The sequence below is a fragment of the Colossoma macropomum genome, unplaced genomic scaffold (assembly GCF_904425465.1).
Source record: "Colossoma macropomum unplaced genomic scaffold, Colossoma_macropomum, whole genome shotgun sequence".
NCBI classification, from domain to species: domain Eukaryota; kingdom Metazoa; phylum Chordata; class Actinopteri; order Characiformes; family Serrasalmidae; genus Colossoma; species Colossoma macropomum.
Genome location: NW_023494789.1, coordinates 45,825,085 through 45,852,936, shown reverse-complemented (window position 1 = coordinate 45,852,936; position 27,852 = coordinate 45,825,085). Strand labels below are relative to the sequence as shown.

General features: G+C 38.1%; 1 protein-coding gene across 2 annotated transcripts; it reads left to right on the top strand.

Moving 5' to 3' along the window:
• On the top strand, window positions 1-26,893 carry tlk1b (tousled-like kinase 1b). Of its 2 annotated transcripts, XM_036571487.1 has the most exons (22): window positions 1-363; window positions 6,211-6,329; window positions 7,076-7,147; window positions 7,439-7,477; window positions 9,155-9,227; window positions 10,146-10,189; window positions 11,887-11,976; window positions 12,082-12,168; window positions 12,559-12,651; window positions 12,847-12,957; window positions 15,353-15,489; window positions 15,853-16,041; window positions 16,895-16,961; window positions 17,199-17,296; window positions 17,702-17,783; window positions 17,888-17,979; window positions 18,943-19,032; window positions 20,515-20,684; window positions 23,109-23,244; window positions 23,863-23,974; window positions 24,115-24,222; window positions 24,597-26,893. In XM_036571487.1, the coding sequence occupies exons 2-22, from the start codon at window positions 6,213-6,215 to the stop codon at window positions 24,759-24,761; spliced, it is 2,172 nt and encodes a 723-aa protein (XP_036427380.1). In that variant the 5' UTR covers window positions 1-363; window positions 6,211-6,212; the 3' UTR covers window positions 24,762-26,893. The 2 variants fall into 2 exon arrangements, with proteins under 2 accessions (XP_036427380.1, XP_036427381.1); XM_036571488.1 differs by lacking the exon at window positions 7,439-7,477.
• The last annotated feature ends 959 nt before the right edge of the window (window positions 26,894-27,852 follow it).

Genomic DNA, 27,852 nt, shown 5'->3' with positions numbered 1-27,852 from the left:
TGTTCAGTACCGAGATGCATGACGCCAGTTGCAAAGGTTACATGCACACACGGATCCCACTGTGAGTCGCACTGCGGAGGAGGGGAGAGACTTTGGATTTTGTTATTTAAAGAGAACAGAAAATAGACCCGTGCTCAATGCGGGGTTGATGGGCCGCAACTGTGGATGATGTTGGAGCGGGAGGTCGGTCGGATTGCTGCGGGCTTGTGCTCCGCTTTCCCCCGCCGTGAAACACCGTGAAGCGGCTCCAGAGGGTCCGGAGTGGCAGCGCTCAAGTTTGGACGCACCGCCATCTTTGGTCTCCGACCCCGCGGTTCTAGTTTTTTCACCTAAATATCTCATCTTCTACAGCCCGTGGATTAGGTAATCCGTTACACATTCAATCTCCAATCCCCCCCTTTTCAAAATATCTTCGGTTTGTGGTGGATGATGCCGAAAAAGATCCGAAATCTGACCCTGAACGGCAGCCGAGTCGGAGGCCGTTGGCTGTGGTCAAATCTCAAAGCTAGAGATACATTAGCAGCGACGTGTCTGTCTGGATGACAGTTGTGGCTTAGCTAGATTAATAATTACCTTATATGCAAAAAATCCCAGAAGTTTAGGTAAGACGGTTGTTTTTCAAAGTTTTTATTCTTTATTGTTGTGGACCGAGAGATTTTTAGTGCGATGTCAAAGCTGGACATTTCGGGGCTATTAGCTTAGCCTAGCCTAGCTGTGTCATTAGCTTTGAAAATGTTACCTCGCTTAGGTGAATGTTTTACCGTAAAATGAGGTAAATGTGTCTGTAGTCATTCCATGAACAGCATAGTTCAAGAGCTTGTTAGGTGCTGAAGGTTGGTGAAGCGAATGTATTGTGTCTGACTTGGTTTGAAGTTTTCGTGTTTTTGTGGTAAAGACTCCCTCGGGTAAGTTGCGTCCTCTTGTTGATGGAGTTGTTTCTCTGCGTTGCAGGCTGGGCTACTGAGCACGTTAACACACTAGAAGTAAGTCCACCCAGACTAAACACATCATCTGTTTAACCAAGCTGCAATGGCTTTTGTGAAAAAAACGAAACACAGCAATTAAATATTACTTTGACTGAAAAACTATTGAAACTGTAAGGTTAGAATGGAAATAATCCACCCCCTTTATGGCATGTCATTTTCCTCCCAACCCATATGCAAGCATTCATCAAACCTTGCGGGGTTGGAGATTTCAGTAGTTTTGAAGGGCATTGTGTAATACACGCTGTTAAAAGTTTAAAGGGAGCCATATAACCCGAAATTACAGTTGCAATTAATTTTAGTTAATCAAAGTTGTAAATCTTAATGTGAAGGAAGTGCCTAATCTAGTTGTTGAATTTTCGGTAATAAATGGGATTTATGGAACTGATAGTGCACAGACAAACTGTAGATTAATTGAAATGTTTGTTACATATTAGAGTAAAGATTGACTTATTTGACGTGTTGATGTTGATTGAGGATCCTGTGTTGAATGATTGATGAAAAGCATTTTTTGTATTGGTCAGGACAGAACATCTACTCATATTTAGGAGTATATAATAATAGGCCTTGTCTGGGCTCCCAGAATGCACCACAATGGCTGCTAAGGGTTTTTTTAAATGCTAAGAAGTGGAAAATTCTTGACTGGCCAAATCAGACAGCTGATTTAAGCTCAACAGATCGTGGCCATTACTGAGTGGCCATGTGCTGATGACAAGACTAGAGACCAAAATGAGCAGGAGCTATGGAAGATTGTAATACTGGACAAGGCACAACGTGAGAATGAAAGCTAATGCAGTATGGAGTATATATCTAAGAATATCTAAGTCATGATGTACTGGGTGAGTTTGTGTTTGTGTGATGTCCTTGAAAAACTTCATTTTTCATGATTTAGTCCCAGTTCACTGTTATAAATCACGACACCTGCCCCCATTCAAAGGATACCACTCCTACCAATAACCAGTGGTTAAAGCAACAGCTCACCAAAAAAGTTTTCATCTTACCCCAAATGTAGTACACGTCCCTGTTGCTGTAAAAAATTGACAAAAGTACTGATAAAATATGATGTATTTTTGTCTTTGTTTATAAATAACAGCATGTCATACAGTGTCAGAAACCATGATAGCAAATCTGCTAATTGGTGGCTATAAGCACCCATTGTTGTGTATGTTACCTTAGCCCCCACATTAGCTCCAGTGTGAAACTAAAGAAGCAAACTTCAGGCTTCAACTACATTTTTTTGCTGAACTCTAATACGTACAGCAAAGGCATGTTTTTAATCTGCTGTCCATGCACTAAATGTTCAGCTTTGTTTGTGTGATGTACCTTAAGTCCTAGATTAGCAAGTACGTAACACTGATATCCATGTGTAGGATGGACTCCTGTGTCTTTACTGTTGTGCTCTGATAGGCCTGTGACCACAGATAGGAAATGGCACTGTTTGAGCCAATGAGAAGATATTGCTGATGTAATAGTGATGATGCATTTTGCACATGAGATCATGCTAAATGGTGATTTCTGACTTCCATTCATTTTTAGCAGTGTTATCTTAAGTTTGATTGATTTAGTCCTTAAAGCTACACTATGTAAGTTTTTCTTAGAGCCCTCTCTGGTAGAAATGTGTAATTGCACGCAAAATTAACATTTTGTAACAGCGTTTGCTTCAAACCCCTTCCCCAAGAAGATGAGTCTGAAGGTTACAAACACGTTGAAAGAGTATTTGAAGAAAACCCAGTCAAAACTTGGTTTAGGACGTGTCTTCCTACTCTTGTTGTAGGAAGACAAGATGCAAAATCAGTATTATACTGATGAAGATATGCCATGTCTTCATCAGTGTAATGTTGTTTTTGCATTTGAGACATAAAAAGAAGGTCCAGCTCGATGTTTGAGCCTTTGCACATGCTGTTAATATGTAAAGATGTATGATGTGTTCCAAAAAATTTGACCCGATGACTAACTAAGACTTTTAAATAATTATTTTAGGCTTTACAGGGCGAGTTGCAGCAGAGCACGCACACATATTTTAACAGGGTTTTTGTTCTTCTGACTCAGTAATGCTGCTACTTTCAATTTTAATGAGAAATCTTATACAGTACAGCTTTAAATATTTCTGAATTAACAGTGACAGTTTGCACTCTACTATATCCAGTGGTTGACTGCCATTCATTGTTATCCATGTTCACGTGTTTAATCGAACTGATTGTATAAATACTTCTGGCGTAAAAAATAAGTCTGCACTTCAACCCTTTTAGTGATTATTTGAATCTTGCAGTGTCCGTATACAACTAAGAGGTATCTCACTTCAGACACCTGAGTGTAACAGCTCGCAGTACAGTTGTGCTTTGTTCTGTCTACAATGAGGTGGATGATGGGCTTTTTGGATTCTTTCTCTGGGAGCTGCTCATCCTTTCCCAGAGAATTTTCATCTGAGTGCGTGTGTGTGTGTGTGCTCTCTCTGCCGGCAGTGTTCTTCCTGCCCTGTTGACCTTCATATGCGCCACGACGCCACCCATCCTCCATCTTGGGATCTTTTGGCTGCGGGCACTTTTTGGCACTGCTCTTGCCATGGCGGGTGTGTCAGACAGGCCGAGGGTTGCAGAGGCTGCAGCCAGAGATGAGGCATTGCGAAAACAAAAGCTTTCTATATGTCTGAACCCTAAAGGTTGCATTGGTGCTCATTGTTTATATTTGTCGGTCATTACTAAGTGGCCATTTTGTCCCTTTGATTTTACTGAACATTGAATTTGAATTTGTGCCACTCCTTGAAACTGTAAATGTGCATGGATGTCATTATTCATATAAATTCATCATATATTGAGATTATTCTGTTAGAGCAGGACTTTAATAATTTGTAAAACAAAAAATATTGCTCACATTTTCATTTGATTATCCACTATAGCCTGTGTACAATACTAAAAGTGTTATTGAATGAATCTGTTAACTCTCAGGCCCTGTTCACGTGTATCAGGATATTTTAAAAAATGTAGCTTGTTCTCTGTGTTTTGGCCTCCAGGCAAGAGGAGGACAGTGAAAACACTCTCCAGGAAAACCTGACATTGCAGCATTAACTTGTGTTGAAAAATTAGCTTTTTCATTTATTAATTATGCACAATTAAGTATGAACTATGACAGACGACTGGCTTGTTTTTGTGCTTGCCAATTTAGGCGTGATTTGGGAGTTATACTAGTTTGTCATTGAATTTACTTTTTCACTGAACCTGAGTGCCAGGCGTGTCAGAACATACTGCGCTCAGTTCTTGTAAATGGGGTGGCAAATATTAAAAATACCTCAGTGATTCTAAAGATATAAGTGATGTGATGATCATTAACCAAAGTCAGGTTCAATATAAATCCTAACTCTGTCGTTCAGCTAGAAAAGCTTATCAGAACAGTGTAGATGTTTCAGAGACGGTGAAATAGCCAAGGAGCCGTAAACAGCCCCACAGCAAGCATTAGGTTTTCTTTTGGTTTTAGTATTTAAGCAAAAATCAGACTTTGATTCTGTGCGAAATACTGAATTATGGAGGTCTGATGGTCTGTACATCAAAGTATTTGTAGCATGGCGCTCGCTGTCACCTTGTTAGACTTGTGTGTGTGTGTGTGTGTGTGTGTGTTTGTGTGTATTTAGCATGATAGATAAATTGTCACAATGTAAAATATACTCCTACATTATATGTGTGTGTCTGTATACACATGTATACACACACACATATAATGTAACAATATATTGTATATTGTGACAATTTATCGATCACGCTAAATATGGTCATATTACCCTATTTAATTTGCGCAGTGATGTAGAGATTTTTGAAAATGCTGCTAGTGTGGACAAAGATTACAGAAGGGGAGGAAAAAATCCAGATCTGTGGACAAGACCACAGTTGATTATCAACAGCGTAAGGGTCAAGTGTTGGTTGAGGTTAAGTTTACGGTTAGAGGATCAAAAATATCCAATGGCAAAGGAAGAAGTGTGTTCAAAACCTTTGCCACCTAAAACACAAGTACAAGAGCAAAATGCCCCCTAAATAACATGTAGTAACTCTGTATGGATAAAGTTATAACTAGGGATGTCCACAGGTCTTCAAGGACTCAGTAAATCGTCCGAGATGCCAGTATCTGAACACTGTAATTAGTATTTGGGTATTCATTTTGTTTTATCACAAGTAGATAATATACAGAGCAGCAATTCAGTGAAATACATTTTTGAACAGGGCTGTAAAACATGGTGAAATCATTTGTATTTGCGAGTAGTTAGTAAATTATATTACTATATATTCATATATTTCATACATTTTATTTTGTGTTTGTCTGTATGCTGCTAAACGTTTGTGTAACACCAGTGTGGTCATCTAAAGAGGTAACAGCCCTACGTAAACGTCTGCCGTCTCTTATTTCTGTTGTTTTTTTTTTTTTGTGTTATTTTTCTTCCCTGTGGTTAACAGATTGTCAGTTCATTTTTTTTTACGGGTACTTGAGTATAAGAATTAGTTGATGCACATCCCTAGTTATAAATGCAATAAATAAACAGTAGATCATTTAAATTATTTTCTTAAATTCTTAATTGTAAGTGAGCTTTTGCAAGTGCTTCCTTTTTTGTGAAAATATTTTTCTTAAACATACAAAAAGGCACCCAAGCAACACAACAGAATATAAGACATACACACAGGGGCATGAAAAGATAAAATAAATTCAAGCTAGACAAGGCTGTGTTCCAAACTTTTTTTGACCAAGATAATTGCCGCAGACCGGGCGACCACAGTATCAGCCTTTGCTCAATTCAGTCTGGCAGTGGCCTGCTCCAGTACCGAAATATCCATAAAATAGTGCAAGAATGTAGATCTTCACTGCCTTCGGTTCTGCATGAAATTTCAAAATTGCTTTCTTCACTGCTGTCAAAGAAGCCAGTACTATTTTCTTTTGACAGATTTGCAGGTTAAAAATAAGGGTGAGCAGAAATATGGGTGGGTGTAAAGCAAGATTTACTTCAAAAGAAGAGAGCAGGGAAACCAGTTTCCCAGAGATGTTTCACTGTGGGGCACTGCCAGAAAACACGAATAAATGTTTCAAGAGCATCCAAAGAGCATATAGAACAATATTTATCAGTGGAAAGTTTCATTTGGAATCCCCGGTGAGGAGAAAACTGAACAACTTGACATGGTTTGAATATTTGAATGTGTGGGTTAAATATGCATATTCATTAATTAAATGGGTAATGGTGTGTATGTTGTAGGGATGGAGGAGCTGCAGTCTCTGGACCCGCGCAGGCAGGAGCTACTGGAGGCTCGCTTTATGGGGGCTGTCAGCGGCAGCACCGGAGGCAGCACAGGGAGTACCAGCGGAGGGGCCAAGGTGTGTGCGTCTCTCTTGGTCACTAGTGAAAACTGAATCGCTAAGCTGTATGCAAAAGTTTTAACACCTCTGGTCAAATTACATGTTTTATTGATTTTCTGAGTTATATTAACATGTCCTCCTATAGGGAACAAACTTATGTGTTTTCTGCAGATTTTAGTGCACAATGTCTGTTTTATTTGCTGAGCTTAACATAGTGTAAAAAAAATATTAAACAGTAACTGTGCATTAAATTGTGTACAAGTGTGTGTACACATTTAATTAATGAATATGCAGTGTCAACTTATTTCGCTCAGAAAATCAATAAAACTTAATTTGACCGAGGGCATTCAAAGTTTACTGTATGTAAAAAAAAAAAATAGTTCTTACATGTTAAAATAAAACTATGTAAAAAAAAAAAAAATAGTTCTTTAGTTTTTGCATGTAAAAAAATAATTTGCATGTTACACTTCAGCTCTCACTAGTGAGATATCAATTTAAATAAAATTAGTATTTCAGTATGTTAAAATGCTGGTTTTGATTGTAAAAATGTATTTTAGATCTTACATGCTAAAATATATTTCCTGGTATAAGTTTGTCAGTCCTGCTGAAATTTGACCTGTTAGAGTTTGAGTTAGAGTTGAGTACATGTCTAATCTTTACTTTTTCTGTAGTAGTGATGTTTTTACTTGTTCAAGTTGAATTTCTGATAAAAGAGACTTTGATTAAAAGCTAAAATAGATTTGCCTGTTTTTTCATGTTTATAGGGGTTAAACAATAATGAGTGCTCCAACCACAGCTTTGGCAGCCTGGGGTCATCAAGTGATAAAGAGTCAGAAGTGAGTCTCTCTTGCGCTCTCTCTCTCCTCTCTCTGTCTCTGTCTCTGTCTCTGTCTCTGTCTCTCTCTCTCTCTCTCTCTCTCTCTCTCTCTCTCTCTCTCTCTCTCTCGTCAAAAGCAAATTTAACCTAGTGACTATTCATCGGGAACGTTTACTCATTTATTCCACCAGCTGTTTTGTGTGCTGCTAATGTCTCCTCCTTCTCTCTCTCTCTCTCTCTCTCTCTCTCTCTCTCTCTCTCTCTCTCTCTCTCTCTCTCTCTCTCTCCTCACACACACAAACACGTGCAGAACTCTGATATGAAAAGAGGAGGCTCTCCTGCATATTCAGTAAGTGTCATTATGATGTGTTGACAATTAAAGCCCAAAACACAACTTCTTCATTTACCCCAAATTTAAATATGTAAATGTGCTTATAAACAAATCTTCACCATGTCAGCTGTTTCTTGTCCATTTTTACTACTAACACTGTCATGCAGTGTCAGAAACCGCACAAGTGATTTTGCAAGTTTGTTTGAAATTACAGCTTGACACGGTTTGAGAAAAGTGTGTGATGAGTTTGCACAGTGCTAATTGATGGGGTATAAATTTTCATTACTTGTTAGCTATATTAGCCTCTTGGCTGCAGTGTAAAGTTCAAACACCAAACATGTCTTGGCTGGTCTACTCCATTTAGAGTATGAGGGGAAAATAGGTGAATTACATTTTTTGGTTACAGTTTTTCGTGTTGCTAAAACACATTCAATGAAACTGGGATTGACAATCTTTGTTGTCACTTTTTTAGCAAAGCGGAAGTGTACTTTTGCAAATGTGTTGACTTTTTCACATACATTCACAGAACAATTAACACAGATCTCACACAAAAACACAAGTTCATTGGATAACTGTGCAAAACAAAAGAAAAAGATTTACTGACAGCTTACAGAAAATGCTCTTATGGTTATTAATGCCTTCAGCACCAATGTGAACTACATAAAGCACAATTGTTAACTCAGCAATCAGTCATCAGTTGCTGATGTAAGCATCGATAAAAGAGCTTGTAGTCAAGTGTCTGTCAAATAGGTCATAGATAAGACTGTCATTATATAAAACTGATTAACAAATTGACAGGCGTACTTAATGAGATCGCGAAACAGACAGTGGACTGTACCAGAGATACTGTAACCTTGAGTTTTAAGGAAGTTTACTGCACAGCCCCATCCACCCAAAAAAAGATTTCGCCAGATATTCAGAAACATTTGTTTCTGATATTTACTTTTTCCATTTTCATTGAAAAATGTGAGACCTTCAGTCTATTTTGGTATGAATTGAAAGGCCTTATGTTTGAGCCCCTTTGACACGGTCTGTCCCTGATGTACTCAGGCCGAGGGTTTGGCATCTTTTTTGGACAGTCTTATCCCTCCAGCACTCACAGCTGTTTTTCAGGTTTAGGGGAAAAAAAGAAGCATGGTGTAAATAATGTTTATTTCCGAATACTTTGTTAGTGACATTTTGTGGATGAATTTATGTGTTCATTTATTTTTTAAAGCTGTTTGTCTTGGGTTTTTGTGTTTTTGTTTTTTACTATACATTGCACTGAAATGTATCTCTGGAAAAGAATATGTTTAACACTGTAATGTTCCTAAACTTTCTGGAACTTTATCAGCACATTCAGAAAAAAAAGTATTAGCAGATAGAACAGTAGAACTAATGAAGGCTGAAACCTGTGAAACTGAAACCTGTATTTAGTGGGGTTTTTTGGTGATTGAAGGAATTTGGTCTCCTGCCCAGCAAACCTCTGTTTAGTGTATGTTAACTGTTTTGAGAATGACTTTTGAATGGACAAAAATATTCAGCTGAGTAAAACTGTAAAGCTTTGCTTTAATAGAAAATGCACTTATTTCTTGCTTCTTGTTTGCTGTAAATAGTAGATGGTCTGTTCCTTTTAGGCTTGAATGTAATCATTATACTCTGCTGAGATTTCTTGGCTGAAGGGAAGGACTCAGATTTTTTTTTTCTGTCTTCTAGACACCTGAGAAGAAGCACTCTGAGTCATCGAGAAGAAAGAGAAAAGCTGACAACCAGTCAGAGAGCAACCAAGGTGTGGTCTGTCTTCTGGTCATGTGATTGAGAACACCCAGTGTAATTGGAGAAAACTTGTCTTATATACTTTTTTAACCCATATAACTGCAGGCTTATTATTTATGCCCTCGAGGTTGTATGTGAATAACATCACGGCTATAATTTGGTCTTAGTAGATCATCAGCTTTGCAAAGAAAAGAAAAAAAAAAATGCTAAACGAAGAAGGCTCATTGTTTAAAATATATATATATATATATATATATATATATATATATATATATATATATATATATATATATATATATATAATATGAATAATATGAATAAAATGTGGGCAATTTCATCCACTCAAAAAGTAGTTCCAGCTATCTCTGTAAAGCAGCCATTGTTGTGGCTTAGCAACCCGTGGTCAGTGGAAAGGGACAGGAATGGTGAAAAAAAAGTAGTTACAACAGTTACACAACATAACAATACCTATAGAATGCTTTTCAGTCAGACTGTGTGGTCATGGCTGCCTGTTTTATAGTTGACTATTAATCTCAATGCGTATTTTCAATAACAAAGCAGATTTGTTTTGTGCTTGCATTCATTTTTCCACCAAATATCAGTCATTTGAATTACAAGATAATAAGTAATAAAACGAACATGCTACATGCAAACTGACATAGAAGTGCATCATAATATTGGCAGCCTCACCAGTTAATAGTACTCAGTTAATAGTAATGGTGAATACACCATTGATTTTTTACATAAAACCAAACCAAAAAGTTTAGTCCTGCCTTAGTTGTGTGAAAATGAGGATGTATGTATGTATGTATGTATGTATGTATGTATGTATTTATTTATGCTCAGAATAAGTGTAGTTTAGTTGAAGTATTTCCTGGTTTTTACTTCACGGGCTAAGATGGTGCAACATCTTTTTGTTTCAACTTTGCAGGGAAGTCTTCTGGCCGAGGGGCGAAGATCAGCGATTATTTTGATGTAAGTGTGTGGGTGTGTGTGTGTGTGTGTGTGTGTGTGTGTGTGTGTGTTTAGTCAGCAGTAGTTTTAAACGTTATTCAGTCACGTGTCAGAAATAATGATGACAGAAAAGCAGTCCAGTCAGAGCTTGTCACATTGCTTAGCTCATGTCATTCAAATATGGGAAAAAAGCGATTCTTTAAAACAAGCTAGTTGACTGACTGCTCATATCCAACCTCATCCTGAAATAAGTAAACTGTAATAAGTACTGTTTTGACAGAGGGCTTATACAGTCTGCTGGACATCTCCGGATTTTAATGTATAATGACGTACGCTTTAGGCCAGTGGCTTGATTTGATCTAAATAATACTTACTTGAGTCCCTCTATACTTAAGAAATACAAAAAGAAAGAAGCTGGCCTAATATTCACAGACACAGGAGCTTGCAGATTGTCAAGAGGTACAAGGAGATCACATCAGGTGTGACACTTAAGAGCAGTGTGCATCCAAAAAGGGTGAAAACTCTTTAATTAGGACAGAAAATTAAGAGCTGATATTCCAATCTGCAGCACATACAGAACGGAACGAAGTCAGAAGCAGCTTAAAAAGTAGGGATGCACTGACATTTCAAACACTGAAAGAAGCAATAGAAAGTAAAAAAAGATTTAATAATTGCACAAGAAAGTGTTAAAATCAAACACTTGACAAATAACTTTAATGGTAGCAAAGGTTCAAAACTTTCCCCTGCAGCATGGAGGCATTTACATGGTTTGAGTAGTAATGAAAATGTCAGCTGCGTGAACCATTCAACATTTTCTCTGAGGGAGATCATTGTAATCACTGTTAAGTATGAGTACCTAGGGACTTCTCTATTAGAAGTTTGAGACCACTTGAAAACGTCCCACTCTGTAAACAGATACAGCAAAGCAACAGAAGCTGAAGCACGCTACCACCATCTGTAGTCAGTTTTTGAAATGAAGAAGAAAATTCACAAATGACACTGGCGAAGTGCATACTGTAATAGTTTTTGAAACTTACAAACTTACAAGTTTTTTTGTTTGTCTGTTTCATTTAAAAGCATCATCACTGTCCAAAAATAAAAAAAAAAGTATCTACATTTGTCATTTGAGCACAGCTACTGTTCTTTACATTGTGTGAAAACATCATAATGACTAGATCAATGGAAATGCTCCAAGAATCCTTGGAGTAAAATCTCTTAACATTAATTAACGTTGGCAGTAAAGAATATTTTTGCTTTGTTCTGTGAATTTGCCATTTTAGAGATACTTCTTTTGTTTTTTGGTCAGTGATGTATACAAAGGCAAATAAAAAATATTAAAAGTTCATTGGTTTTTGTTTTTTGTTCAAATGTGTTTTGAATTTGTTTTTCGGCCAAGAATATATCATTCGGTGTATCACTAGTAAATAGCGTAGTTAGCATCATGACTGTATAAACGCCCCTAGTACAGTGCAGTAGTTGGTCAGCTCTACACAGCAGAACAGACGGGAAATTGTGTTCTGACTGACATAAGCTGTGCATCTGGATCTTTGTGCATGGAGGATAAATTAGTGCAAAAACAGTTTGTGTTAGTTGGCCTTTATTGACATGACTGATTCAGATGTGACTAAAATAGCGAGTAATGATACCACAGCATAAAACATGCAGAATGTAATTCACTGACATACTAATTTGACTGATGGGGTGATGTTTTTATATAGTTGCAGGGTGGAAGTGGCTCTAGTCCGGTAAGGGGCATTCCTCCTGTCCTCCGCTCCCCACATGGCTCACACTCTGCACCTGGATCCATTGTAAGTGCTTAGGAGAATACTTGTGCAAACAGTTACTGGATGAAGAAACTTCGTACGAGATAACGCAGCACATTACATCTTTTCTTTGTCTTTTTTGGCTGGCAGGTCCGACAGAACAGCTCCTCACCCACCAGCCTGTGTTTCACTGATCACACGACACACCCAAAGCAGCTTAGCAGCAGAAACGTGCAGGTGAGACATGCGCACGAAGTTGCATGACCTGTTTACAGTGTGCATTGCTCTGACAGTATACCATGGTATATATTTGGTACTATGACATAGTTGTGAGTACATTACATGAAGGGTGTGTTGGGGGTGGGTGTTGAAACATGGTATTATTAATTAAGGTTATTTTTCTTGCCCGCTGGTGCATCAGAACTCAAAAGATGTATTTTTGACAAAGACTGCAGGAAAACAAGAAGTCTTTTAAATGAAATGATTTAAATCATGCTGAACGTAACTGGGGACATGAGTTAACAAGGGAAAAAGATCCATTTTTATTTCAGGTTGTCAGTATTTCTCTTATGGTTTTTCTTATTTGCTCTCTTTCTCTCTCTCATTCTGTCTTTTTATTTTTCTCAGACTGATCTGACACTGCTGAAGCTTGCAGCACTTGAAAGCAATAAGAATCTGGATCTGGAGAAAAAAGAAGGAAGAATAGATGATCTGCTCAGGGTAAGAAAGAAGTTGAGGGACTTGTTATTAGAGATGAAGAATTGTACAGGGAACGGAAGCAAAAAAATACAGTCTGTGAAAAATATTATTTTGACTTTTTGTTTTCACTCCCTATTAGCGGTTTCTTATATATAGATATGTGAAGTGGCAGAAGACACCCTTGTTAGCATACAGTGATAATAATCCTCTCCTCAGGCTAACTGTGACCTCCGGAGACAGATTGAAGAACAGCAGAAGCTGCTGGAGAGATATAAAGAGCGACTGAACAAATGCACTACCATGAGCAAAAAACTCCTCATTGAGAAGGTAGGATGTTTGCACATTTGGCAGGAGTGTCATTCTGTTATGGTTCTTTAAGAGGCTACTCAGAGCATCATAAAACCTTGACCACAGTTCAGTTGATTCAGTTATTTTGGTTCAAGTCATTTTAGGGATATGCAAATATACTCAAACACTTGGTTGACTGTTTGAGGTGCCAATATTTGAATACTGAAATCACTATTCGGTAGGGATGGGAATCTCTAGGCACCTCACGATTCGGTTCGGTTACGATTCAGAGGGCTGCGATGCGATTATAAAACGATTATCGATGCATCTCGATGCATCTTTTTTTTTCTATACATCATTTCTATTTTTTCCACAGTGTGAGGACTTGGTAGTTTTAAAGCAAAGTATTTGTAATGATCCATAATGAAGTTACTTCCAATATCTTTTATTAATAAACCAAATGGAAGTGATGTGGCAAGTGAACTAGAAGGCTCTCATTCACTGCCTTTAGAGCACATGAGACGCTGCTGCCACTCATCTGCGATAAAATGCGCAGTTACGGTGAAATAAGATCCAGTGGCAGTGGAAGTCCACGCGGCACACGTTCAAGCAGTCCTACCCGTTTTTAGTGACTTTATAACTTTGGTTTTGGTCTCGTCGTAGAGAAAGGGGTGGGGAGGATCGAGACGGGACGTGTGCAACATTGCGCGAAAGCCCTGTTTCGCAACAACTGAGAATTGCCATGCAGACTGCAGGTCACCTAGCAACTATGCGTTAATTGCATTTATAAGCACTGCAGTTGGTTTCATGGTACGTTAAATCTGCAATGAGGGACTGTCAAACAGTAAAAAGTTGCAAAGATGAAGTCGCTTCTCTTCTGAATTTTCTCGTACCACCTTAAATGGTGCCGCATTTACATTTGGTGCCTCAGTCAGAATTTAAGGTGGAATGGGAAAATTCGAACATGAAGCTGGAGAATGAGAAGCGACAGCCTCGTAAAACAGTCGAATGTTGAGAGACATTTTACAAGAAACTGATCTAGTTTTGAGGAAAAGTTTTCTGGCGGAGATGGGAGGAAAGCGGCTAAAGCTAAAGCTTAAAGCAGAGCAAAGTAAATCTGCGCTCTCGTTTATATTGTTTAGCCTATACTAATACATTATCACATACTGAGACATACGCGACATTTAAATGTTGTGGCTCCAAAGGTGGTTTGATCTTTGTTGAAAGGACAAAATGGCTCTTCTTATCATTTGGGTTGTGACTCCTGATCTAACCTGGCTTTAATGCAGAGGGTGCCGGTCGATTTCTCACTCATGATAGGGTGTTTTTGTTGAGTGCTGTCACAGACTGTCCGGGCGCTGCACTTACCCACTTCCAAGTTCCGCCTTCTGCGTTCCGTCAACATTACGTTATAAATTAAATATTTAGAAAATCGATTTTTGACATTTGTGAATCAATTCAGAATCGTTCACGTCTGCGTCGCGATGCATCTAAGAATCGATTTTTTCCTGCACCCCTACTATTCGGGTGTTTGGGGGGGACACAAAGGTAAATAGTCCAGTGACACCGCTTTTATGTTTTAAGAAAATTAACATTTTACAGTTTTTCAGGTGTTTGTAAGTAATTATGTTATATTAATAGCACTGTGCTACTATGAGTGTCTTAATGTGAGCACGTTGCCAAAGACGTGTTGTTAAGGGCTGAGAAGGTGCAGCTTTATTGATAACCAGGCTAACTACTGTAGCTGATGTTAGCTTGGTTACAGATATTCAAATATAAAAATTTGTTGGAATGCACATCCCTAATTCATATGCAAAATAATATACGTTTAACTTTGGCAGTATGACAAAATGTTTTTCTGAACATATCGTGGATATTATTAGTGCTTAAAGAACTCAGAACTGCATTTTTTATGACAAATAAAGATTATTTAGGCCTGTTAAATTGGATTTAGTGCAGTGCAGTATGTGAAATGTAAAGTAAAAATCATTCATAGTTTTTTTTTGTTTTTTTTTTTTTTTATAAATGCGACAATTTAAACTGGGCCATTTTTGTCTGTTTCAACTCACTAAAACTTAGAATCGTGATGTATTTAAGCTGTATTGCCGACCCCTAATTTGACTGAAGGCCTGTTGTATTTGCACAGTATTGTGAAATAAGCAATAAAACAGTGTGCTGAGCTTTTTTTTGTTTTTACCTTTGGGGAAAAAAGCCAGAGAAATTTATTTTGGCCAATAATTTAGTGCATGTTTTATTGAATGTTTTAATAGTTATAGATGATTCTTACATTCCGGAATTTGTGCAGTTAAATCTCCACTTTCAGATTGATGTTTCATGATGCAGCAATGATTTTTTTTTTTATTGTTTTATTTTGTGCGAGAATGTTTAAGTCTCTGTATGTTGGTGTGTGTGATCTGGATGCTCTCTGTTTTAGAGCACACAGGAGAAACAGTCATGTCGGGAGAAAAGCATGCAGGACCGTTTGCGGCTTGGCCACTTCACCACAGTCCGACACGGAGCGTCATACACAGAGCAGTGGACCGATGGATATGCCTTCCAGAATCTGGTCAAGTAGGGAGCATGCGCACACGCACACACACACCTATTGTATTACCATACAACAAAATATTTATAACTTCAACCGTCAAATTAGTTTAAAGGGTCCTGAGATCCACTTATGACATTTGTGTGGTGTTTTGTGCCAAAAGGGTCATAATGGTCATAAATCTCTTGATCACTCAAAATTACAAACACAAATGAATACATACATACATACTTACACACTATCACACACAAATATGTCTTAGACTTTAAGAGTATGTTGTGCAAAAATCTTTCAGAAGCATTTTAAGCCAGTACCATTAGTAATTATTGTTCTGTATTTGTAGATGATGCAGGAATGAAGTGTGTTTTTGTAAATATTTTTGTGTTCAGACAGCAGGAGTGGATAAACCAGCAGAGGGAAGACATTGAGAGGCAGCGGAAACTGCTAGCAAAGCGCAAACCCCCCAATACCCCTGCCTCACAGAGCCCCACCCCTTATGGAGAATCCAAACCCAGAAAGACCAAAGCAGTAAACGGAGCCGACAGTGACCCCTTCCTCAAACCCAGCCTACCTACACTGTATGTATTGTACACATTTAGATCTAAAACATACCCTGCGCAAGTATATAAGCACAACTGTATAACTCCCCTGTTTTGCGTATTTGTGTTGTGTATGTTTCTGGCCTTAGACCCTTGCGCACAAACGTGGACGTAAATGGTGTTGACTCAGATTATTGTGTGTGTATGTATGTATCTCTTCCCTAAGACTAATTTGACCCATACCTTAAATTGATTCTATAACCTGACCTCAAACCAAAACCATAACCAGTACTACTGTCACCTAATCAGGGTTCCCACATGTTCTGGAAAACTGGGAAAATTATGGACTGGTTTTCTAGTCATGGAAAACACTTGGAAAATAAAAATAAATGATAATTAGCTAGAAATATGAGTCCTGAAAATTTGCTCATGATGCTACCTAGGCTGCATATTTTAGCTGCTAATGCCTATTTTAGTTGTTCATTGATATTGTGTAGTTTGTAATGCTACAGTGTCACTTAGATGTGGATGCTGTGTCAGAGTGACAGGTAGAGCGAGTTACCATAACATGTGCCAGCTTCATGCACCATGTATTGTTCACTTTTAATGTTTTAGTAGAACTAGTAATGATTGGTTAACACATGGTTTGTCTGAGTATATGGGTCAATGAGTTAGGGGTAATTAGAGGTTGTATTGTTGATTTTTGTTAAAAAAGCTGGGTGTCGAAGATGACCTTTTATTAGCAGCAACTGTTGTGTGTTTGTACGTTGTGGAATTTGACCTGAATAAAAAAAAAAAAAAATGTATACTTTGGGTAAAAAACTTTCAGCAAGACATACATACAGTAACAGTGCCATTCTAACAGCTGTTTACCTTTTATTGATTTTTGCAGGTTGACTGTAGCAGAATATCATGAGCAGGAAGAAATCTTCAAACTGAGACTGGGTCATCTTAAAAAGGTCACACAAACACACACTCACACACATGCACATCTATATGCCTGCATTAAGGGACTGAGTGTTAAGAAGGACAGTGCAGTGGGGCGTTAGCAGTTAATGCAGAAGCAGTCAGGCAGAAATATCACTTCATTGAACTGCTTTGTGTGTGCTTTAGTCAGGGACATGTTCTCGGTGTATTCCTCTATATGTAGGTACATGTAAGCATTTGCACTTGTTTTTACTTGCTTTTTTGTGTAGGAGGAGGCAGAGATCCAGGCTGAGCTGGAGCGTTTGGAGAGAGTGAGAAATTTGCATATACGTGAACTGAAGAGAATTAGTAATGAGGACAGCTCTCAGTGAGTCTCTCTCTTTCTCTCTCTCTCTCTCTCTCTCTCTCTCTCTCTCTCTCTCTCTCTCACAGTGTCTCCATTTCTATCGTTGTCTTTTTAACGTTTCCCTTTTTTTCTCTCTCTGTCTTGATCACTCACACTCTTCCTCACCTCTGTCTCTCTCGATCATTCTTCTTTTCCCCTTTACTTTTCTTTCTTACTCTCTACCTCTCTCTGTGTCATGTTTTGTCTCTCTCTGTTGCTTTCTCTCCTTTTTTCTTTCTGTCTGTCTGTCTCGCTCTGTCTCTTTCTTGTTCTCACTCTTGCTGTTTCTCCCTCTGTCTCTGTCTCTCATTTATGATAAATTCACTTTCATCATGGAAACCATTACTTGTTCTGATTTTGCATGTACCTCCTTAATTTTTTTTTCAGGTTTAAAGATCACCCCACTCTCAATGATAGATATCTCCTTTTGCACTTGCTGGGAAGAGGAGGATTCAGTGAGGTTTACAAGGTAATTAACCTCTACCACAGACAATCAGTTATTCAGTAGCATTTATTTTTTTTCTCTCTCGCTCAAACGCGTTTGTGATGGTTGAGCTGTTTGTGGTTGTGTAGGCCTTTGACCTGTTCGAACAGCGCTACGCTGCGGTGAAGATTCACCAACTCAACAAGAACTGGAGAGAAGAGAAAAAGGAAAACTATCACAAGTATGTGACTGACAGTTCCCTCCGGAAAGCAGTGAAGTAAAAAATGTCCTCTGATGTGTATCCAGATAGTTTGAATTAAGCATAAAGGTCAAAACAAGGAAAAAATGCATTTTTTTTCATGAGGGTAATCTTACAAAGAAAAAATAATTGAGAATGGAGTATATGGATGTTTGCGTAAAGGACATTTTCTTATCTCAAAGGAAATGTTCGAGGTATAGATCATAAAGCCGATATACTCAATGACTGAAAACACAAAAAAGACCTTCACAGTGCATGAGCTTTAACACGTTTGTAATCATTATGTTCATCTTGGTTTCATATGTTTTTAGAAGCACCTCATGGATCTGCCTTGTCACTTGCTCGCTCACTCTCTCACAAGATTGTCCAAAAGGGGGATCTATTGCCTCTCTACTAACTAGAGCAGGGGTGCCCAATCTTATTCGCAAAGGGCCAGTGTGGCTGCAGGTTTTTGTTCCAACAAAGCAGGAGCACATAGGATCAGTTGTTTTAAAGACTGAGACTGTGATTGTGAAATCAGGTGTCCTCTTCTTGGTTGGACTGAAAACCTGCACCTACACCAGCCCTTTGTGGATAAGATTAGACACCCCTGAACTAGAACGACATCAACCTTCTGTTAGCTGAAATGGCTGAGTCTGGTGGTCATTATGGACATGCCAGAAGTGCGTGCTTGCTAGGGATTTTGGCACCTACATGCTGGTGCTCCACATTAGTGACATTTTGTGTCTTTGATATGTAACATTTAAGAGATGTAGCTCTTTAATTAATTATGAAATGTGTTTTTCATGCACTTTAAATAGATGTGAAAATATACATATTTTATTTATGGATAGCTTTGACTGAATGTGTTATGGTTTTGGTTTAGGAGGACTTTTAAAGAGAGGAATGTCTTGCATTTATTCTCTTTTACTGTTCTTTCCTTAATTCTGTATTCTGTCACTCCAGGCATGCCTGTAGAGAATACCGAATCCACAAGCAACTGGACCATCCTAGAATAGTCAAACTGTATGACTACTTCTCCCTGGACACAGACACGTGAGTAACTGCCGCCAGCAGCCATGAACCGTAGCTCTTCTGGTCTGGACAAGTCCTAGCAGCCATCATTGCCAAGTTTTGCAATAATGTGTGGGTTTGGTAATTTAATTGTTGGGTAGAGCGAAATACTGATTGGTTGCCTTCATCATATGTGATAAACTGCAAAAATTCCTGCCTCATCGAGACAGTTTTGCTTGTTTATTTTTATTTTATTTATGTTATGTATTAATTTCATTGATTAATTAATTGATTGATTGATTCACTAAAAGACTGTTCCACTCCAATAATGTTTCAGGTTTTGAGTGTGAAAAGGGCTTAAGTTAGCCTAGCTAGTAGCTCTAACCAAAAAAGGCCCCAAATAAAAGCAAAATGCCAATAGGCCATTGTAAATTACCATGTATAAAATAATTTTAAGTAAGTAAGGATGAAGCCTCGAATGATGTTATTTGCTCGCTTCACAAATAAGAGTGTCTGCTAAATATGTAAATAAGGACAGTTGTTTTTGAATGTTAATGTATGTACTTCACAATTCTTTTTTTACGTTAATATGATTAAAATTGAATAAATTAGATAAGACAGGGTTTTTTAGGGAAATAATTTGAAAAACTAACATTGCAATATGCACACACATTTTCTAAACTGCTTATCCTTCTGGGTCACGGGGGATGCTGGAGCCTATCCCAGCTGCCATTGGGCAGAAGGCAGGATACACCCTGCACGGGTCACCAGACAGGCATATACATCCACACACACACTCACACCTAGGGGCAATTTAGTGTGTCCAATCGGCCAGACCGCATGTCTTTGGACTGTGGGAGGAAACCAGCAAACCCAGAGGAAACCCACACAGACACGGGGAAAACATGCATACTCCTCACAGAAAGGACCCTGGTCGCCTGGCCGGTGAACCAAACCCAGGCCTTTCTTGCTGTGAGGTGACAGCGCTACCTGTGCCACCCCTATTGCAATATGACAATCACAAATCCCTAAAAATACCACCAGAGAAGCATATCGCAGCTTCAACACTGTGATATCTTGGAGTCTGTAGTGATTCCGACCCCTACCAGCCAAGTTTGAACTTTTTTCTAACATTGTAGGCTATTTTGTGTAGACTAGTAAAAAAATGCTTCATCATTTGTCTGAAAATGTCTGTTGATCACTACAAACATATAAAATGCAATGTTTATGTAATTTTTTTAAAACAAATTATTGGCTACTAAATACAGTATCAATTCATCAGAAAAAGCCCTTTGCCTGCAAGTCTAGCACAGAGTTGAGCTGTGGCCTTTTTAAAAATATTTTGCAGACCACAGTAGTAGAAGAAAATGACTAGCATGTATTCAGATCAGTCTTTCTGAATGGAAATGCTGGTTTTTCCAGACAATTCTGTGGCCTTGATGTTGAGTCTGTTTACTGTACTCTGGCTGTTTTCTGCTGGTTGCAGGTGCTTTATGGTGTTTTGTGTCTTTTCAATGGTTGCAGGTTCTGTACGGTGTTGGAGTTCTGTGAAGGGAATGATCTGGATTTTTATCTGAAGCAGCACAAGCTGATGTCAGAGAAAGAAGCACGCTCCATTGTCATGCAGATTGCTAATGCTCTCCGATACCTCAACGAGATCAAACCACCAATCATTCACTACGACCTCAAACCAGGTGGGAATACATCACACTCCACCAAAGGGTACTTTCTGTGACTGTTTAGTCTTATGCTGCCTTCATGTGCTTTTAGAATCATCAAGTACCTGTAAGTATTCCAAGTTCCTGAATAAGGCGTGTAATTGAAATTCAATGCTTTTATGGTACCGACCAGATTACTTCATTATTACGTTGTTTTGAAACCTTCTGTGTTCTTCAGTACCTAAATTTCAGCGCCTGTGTAATCTTTATCAAGCACAAATACAAATTTATCAAATACAAATACAACTTTTGTATTTGGGGACCAGTCACACTGTCAAATAGTCTTTTCCCTCAGAATAATCATTCATAACAAAAATCATGACATTTTGTAGTATAGTTCTACAGATATTTATTCCATAACCCGTAAAACTTGATTCCTGCATTTGCCAGAGTTTTTGTACTGCTCAGTTAATGATGGTTTGGCTGTATTGGCACTGCACGGGCATGGCCACGCCCCCTCTTCAAACACGATTTGCTTAGTGTTGCAACTTCTGTGAAATTAATAACTTTAACAGTTAGTATGTCAACTTGTGCTGTTGAATGTTTATGGAACAATTATTTTCCATAAAATTCTGCAGCACAAACATTCAGAATCAAGTTATCATCACAGGTGATGATATTGAAAATATTTGTAAGACTCTAAGCCCTATTCTTGACCCAGACATTGTACATGAATGTTCCTTCAAGTCCTAATTACCATTCAAGCTTCAGAAACAGATTTCTTGAGTCAAGATAACTTTATTATCTATGTAGAAAATTGTCAGTGGTGCAAAAATACCACACACCAGTACTAAAAATAAAATAATGACACTACATAAAGTAACCCCCAACACACACATAAATAAAGTATACAGAAACCACAACTTGCCACAAAAAGTAACAAAACACCTCTAATTGCTTGGCTGCACTTTTGTGGTCAAAGTTCCAAATGCATTCCGTTTAACTGTAAAATATGTTCATAGCTGCAGGAACAAAAGATTGTTTGAACCTGGTTGTTTAAATTCTGGCCTGCAGAATTCTCTATGTTTTGACTAATTTTAAATTTCTGATATAAAATATGGGTAGAGTCTTATGGGTAAAATACTGCACTGAAGCTTATGTAAAAGACAGTCATTATAACGGTAAGTGAGTGGCCACTGCTCAGTTCTTAGAGTCCTTGCTGTCTTAATTAATCTTTGGAGTTTGTTTCAGTTTTGGATACGCATATTCCCAAGCGTACACGTCAAAAGTCAGGAGTACTCTGGAGTACAGATTTATAAAAGTTACAAACACAACAATTAACTTTAAACTTGCTTAACTGACGTGAAAAGAAAAATTCTGCCCTTTTTCTTGCTTTGGATGCCACATAATCTGCAAACTTAAGTTAATGAATTTCTGTTCTAAAATATTTGTATGTTGAGACTCTGTAGCAATTCAACCTCAGTTTCAGTTGAAGGAACTGTGGTCTTGGTTTGTTTGAAATCAACGACCATATCTTTAGTTTTCCTGACTTGAAGATATGTATAAATATATAGTCTCTTTCTCAAAACACATTAAGGACTTTTAAAAGCTGTCATCTGCATATATGATTTGGCTGAGAATCTTAATCTTTGATCGAAGTGTAGTAACTTTTGCCTGTGTCTCAATGCAATCTGACGTTTGGCTTCATTACTGTGTTCCAACGTTATGTGAAAAAATCTACTAGCCAGTAATATCTTAGTTTTCCCACCTGAGTATCCTATTTCACTTGGAAATGTGTTATGTTGAGGAAGAAAAATGTGTTCTGATTTCTGATTCATGTTGACTTTAACTTGCTGACTGCGATTCAGCAGAAAGTAATTTATTGCTCCAATTATCTTGCCAACTGATAAATGAGGGTGAACAGTGTTAAAAGCACTTAACAAAATTTTGACCATGACTATGTGCTTTAATCATAACCAGCAGCATCCTCAGTGCATCTAGCTTTCCTATATGCAGTCTGTATACTTGCATGTCAAAAGTAAAAGACAATTACAGTGGTCAGTGGTAGGTAATTCTTTGTTTTTCTTAAGGCAACTTACTTTTAGTAGTCTTTAGGTCATAAACACTTACGTATATTTGCTATGGTTACATCTGCAACAGTTCTCTGACCATCTGTACATTTTTACTTTTAAAGACAAACGATAAGTAGATACCAGAATAGATTACTTCAGCTAAATTGCTAACATTAGCAGTGTGTTTACTAAATAAACTCAGATGGCAGCTCCTGAATGTTTCCATGTACAAAGCACTTTAACACAAAGGCTTTGTGATTATGACTTTCACGAGTGGGAAAACAGCACAATTCAACGAGAATATGAAGGCAACATTAGACTTAGTCTGTAGATTGTAAATCATTGTGCAGTGTATGTTTGAGAGTAAAGTTTACTTTCTGAATATCAGGAAACATCCTGCTGGTGGACGGTACAGCGTGTGGAGAGATAAAAATCACAGATTTTGGCCTGTCCAAGATCATGGACGATGATAACTATGGGGTGGATGGCATGGACCTGACCTCCCAGGGGGCCGGAACGTACTGGTGAGACTGGATCACGATCTGTGTCCTGTGATACGAGTCAATGACGAGCATCTTCTAAAATTATTATTAAATAAATACATTTTTGTGTCTGCGAGCAGCTATTGATATTTTTGTAGTCTTTATAGTGGTATACATTTTATAGTGGTATAAAGTTTGTGAAAGGGCTACTGACCATGAAGGTCACTTGGGGTCATCTTTATGATGCAGTACCCAGCCCACTCTTTCTTCAAAGCATGTTAGAATAGAATTCTTGTTTTTTTTGGTTATGCCACTTGACATTTAGGGAAATTAGAATTTACAGACACAAGTTTTCCAGCAAGTTGAATACTTTTAAAGGTGCCCTATTTTGCAGCATGTTATAGTTGGGCAAGGTTTATGTTTAAAACCTTTAAAATCATTTTATTTTTGTAAGAGTAAATTGCCTTTTCTAAATAATTTACTTAATCTGAATATGCAGTTGGACAGTCACACTACCTGACATTGTTAGATTTTGAGAAGCATGTCGTCATTGATGGAAGGAGCATATTTATGTCTAGTTTTATCAGCCTTTGCTGTATGTTTTCTTTTCTTTTTTTGGGCTATTTTGTGCTATTTGTTAATTGAATGTCCATGTTTTAGGTATTTACCACCGGAGTGTTTTGTAGTTGGTAAAGAGCCTCCAAAGATCTCCAACAAAGTAGATGTTTGGTCTGTGGGCGTCATTTTCTTCCAGTGTCTGTATGGACGCAAGGTAACTGGCACACATACTCTCAAAGACACAGAGAAGGGTCAGACACTTGACCCTTTGAATATCCCACAAACCTGATGGCATTTATTTATTTATTTATTTTTTGCCATGTTGTACATTAAAGTTTTTGTAATGTTCTGCAGCCCTTTGGCCATAACCAGTCTCAGCAGGACATCCTCCAGGAGAACACCATCCTCAAAGCCACTGAAGTCCAGTTCCCTCCTAAACCTGTGGTCAGCAACGAAGCCAAGGTCCACATGCTACACATTATGCAGTCTTTTACTGTGATTAGCAGCCATTTAAATAGTTGGTGTTCAAACTGAAACTGAGCACTATGAAAGTTGTATAGAGGTATAAGAGCACTGATTTAGTAAGAGGTGGTGCTAAAGATTTTTAGATATGTAAAATATTACAGATATACTGAAATTTTAGCCGCTAAATTAGTCAGTTACAATATTTCCTTCTTGTTTATTTAATTAGGCCTACCACAAAGTCTTATAGTATAGCACTATTTGAAATCATTTAAATAGGAATATTTCAGGATTATAAATCTCTCTCTCTCTCTCTCTCTCTCTCTCTCTCTCTCTCTTTCTTTCTTTCTTTCTTTCTTTCTTTCTTTCTTCAGGCGTTTATTCGGCGCTGTCTAGCCTATAGAAAGGAGGACCGTTATGATGTCCACCAGCTTTGCAGTGACTCCTACCTGCTTCCGCACATCAGAAGATCCAATTCATCGGGAAACCTGCAGGCCACGCCCTCTAGCCCTGCCTCCTCTGGCATCATCTCCTACTGATCTCTCCGGCTGGAAAGATGGTTGACTTTATTTCAGCAGCGCTTTCCCTCACCTGCCCACCCCCGTGCAGATGGAAAGGGGGAGGGGCCTACAAGCATAAAGACATGCCCCTGGCCCGGCATCGGTTGCCATGGTGATAAGCAAGCATGGCTGAAGTCGCCTCCTCCATGCGCTCCGATTGGGTGCAACTGTGTTTAGCACAGATGGAAAAACTTGAATATGTACGGCTTCAGAGTTTGATGGTTTTAAAAATAGATGTTCTGTGAAGCTGTAAAAAGTATAAAGGGAGGAATTTTCTGTGCTTACTGAAGCTTACAGGCACTGCAGGGGGAGACTTTACATTTTAACTTCTCACTGTTATTTCTGTGTTACACCCCTTGAAAGGGGTGTGTGTGTGTGTATGTGTGTGTGTGTGTGCGCGTATGCGTGTGCGTGTGTGTATTTGAAGCCAGTGTCGTGTGTGTGTGTGTGTGTGTGCATGTTGGCAGTTTTCTGGAGTGTGTGTCAGTCAAAGATGCTGTTGGGAAAGTGCGGTGTGTGTGTGTGTGTATGTGTATATGTACGCACAGTACTCTGGAGTTTGTGTGTGTGTGTCTGTGGTTACAGTGTTAGTATTCATTGCGGACATTAGAAAACCTTCTAAATCCGTGTTTTTTCACTTTAATTTTTTAACGCCAGCTGCCCATTTACTTAGTGTGAACATTTCATGTAGAATGGACCAATAGAAGCGGTCGTAAATTATTTAGAGTAAAATCTTATACTTTAAATATTGATTCTGTTGCGTTTTCAAAATGACTGCGTAATTCAGTTGGTAAGTTGTATACAATGTCATTAATAGACGTGGTTTAATTTGAACTGCTCTATTTCAGATAAACTTGCTAAGTCAGAACTGGTCTAAGGGTGGTGGTAGGAACCAGATGGTCTGAAGGGTTTAACGCCTGTAAAGCCCCCACGCGGAAATTTCTTACATGAAAAGGTTACGAACGTATTGCCTGCTGCCTGAGACATTGTTTACGATAGTTCTGAGAAGCTTCTGGCCTAAAATGTACTTTTTATGGCAGAGAGATACGTGCAGGGCATAAGGCAAAATAGTACCCGATAAAATGTATTTTTCATGATTTTCAACCCGTAGAAATATTAGATATAAAACTCAGACACGTACAGGTTCTGTATTTCCTTCTTATCACCACTACTGTAAAGACATTCAAGTCAGCAAGTGTCTCTGCAGTGAACTATTTTGGATCAAACCAATTTGAATGGCTTTGTTTACATCTCAGCGATTTAATTATACAGACATTTCAAGTAATTTTTTTTTAAATCTCAGCGATTTCCCGCATCTTTTGGAGATACAAGGTTTTGTTACGACAGTGACAGCACGTGGGCTGTTCTTTGGAGCTGCATATTTTCAGCTACAAAGGTGAAAATGTGTTTTTCAACCTCCTCCAGCTGTGATGTGTAAGTTTCCGTGATGTGTGTGTTAGCAGGTCCACTTACTGTGGGATCTGCTCCTTCCTCCATTTTCTCCTTTGTTTTTTCTTTTTCTTTCCTCCTCAAGCGATTTTCATGATGCTGCTATACAGTGTCGCTTTTTAGTTATTTTTTTTTAGTTGTATGATTTTAATTAGTATAGAAATCATACAAAAATATATTTGTCAGGAAATCACAGCATGTTGTTGATGATAAAATCTAACTTTTTTGTTAGGAGTGTGTGTGTGTGTGTGTGTGTGTGCGCGTGCATTTGGATGTGTGTGTGTGTGTGTGTGTGTGTGTGTGTGTGTGTGCGCGTGCATTTGGATGTGTGTGTGAGTAAAAATTTTAAGTGAAGAGACGGAAGGTGGGCCGGACCCCGCCCTTAATGATAATTAAAGCCCATGTGTCCTGAGCCATTGCTCTCCTGTTGCTAGGCAACCCTTGACCCCTCACCCCAGAACAGCCACTCTGACCAGAGATCATACACTCGGCAGACCGGAGTGTTCTCAGCAGTCCTGGGTCAAACCTTTTACGCTTTGTTTCCTCCCTATCTCTCTAAAACCTGTCATCAGCTCAACACCTGTGATCTGTCTCTAAAATGCTGCTGCAATTGTAGGGAATGTAGCCAAAAGAAAAATAAAAATTCAAAAAACTTATTTTAATACAACTGCTTTGGATGCCTTTTTTGCTTATTGTTTTGTGGTGTAATTTTGTGTGTGCGTGTGTGCGTGTGCACACACACTATGGTTTGACCCCTTTAACTTATCTTTAATTAAATTCCTAATCTTAAATTAAATTTCAACATCAATGCATAATTTGGGTCCACACTGAACTTCCACACTCATGATTACAATATTTATAGATTTGGCTTCATACTTACTGAAAAGTCTAATAGTTCAAACTGAGATTTCAGCATGATCTTAACACGTGTTGTCTCAAGTGTGTTTAGTCAAGTGGTTTTCTGTACACAGAAACACAGAAACGTGTCAACGATTACTCGTATTGTGTTCTTTAATAAATGATGCCCTCTGCTGGTAAAACTTGGCTCTGGTTAAAAGCATACATTAGTCATAAATTAGTAGTAAAGAAAAAAAAACATCTGAAGAAAGCAGAACTATTACTTATTAGGCCAGCGCAAGCTAATATTTCTAGGGCTGTCATTAATTGATTTAAATCAATACATTATGTAAAAAAAATCCCATTACAGTTCACTTTTTGTATGAATAGGCTGTGATTAGTTAGGCAATTTACATTATGACTGATGGTATGTATTTTAAATTCTAGTCTTAAAGCAATTCCCTCTTAAACAGACATTCATTTACATGCACTTTCAGCCTCAGTGTTTTCTTTTTCAAAGTCTTTTTAAAAGCTTCCAAATACCTTTACCAATAAATTAAGATGAAATTAATATTACAACATCTCTAAAGGGTATGAATTGCAATTGTTTGGCCTTTTATAAAATGTGTATACTAAATAATTACTATAATCAATAGTGACAATTCTAGTTGTTTAGATGAATTTCCCTCATCTACATAAATTTGTTTAAACTAATCCACATCTAACCATCCCATGATAATGTGAACCAGCCTAAAGCATTTGTTCTTCGTGAGAATATGACTAT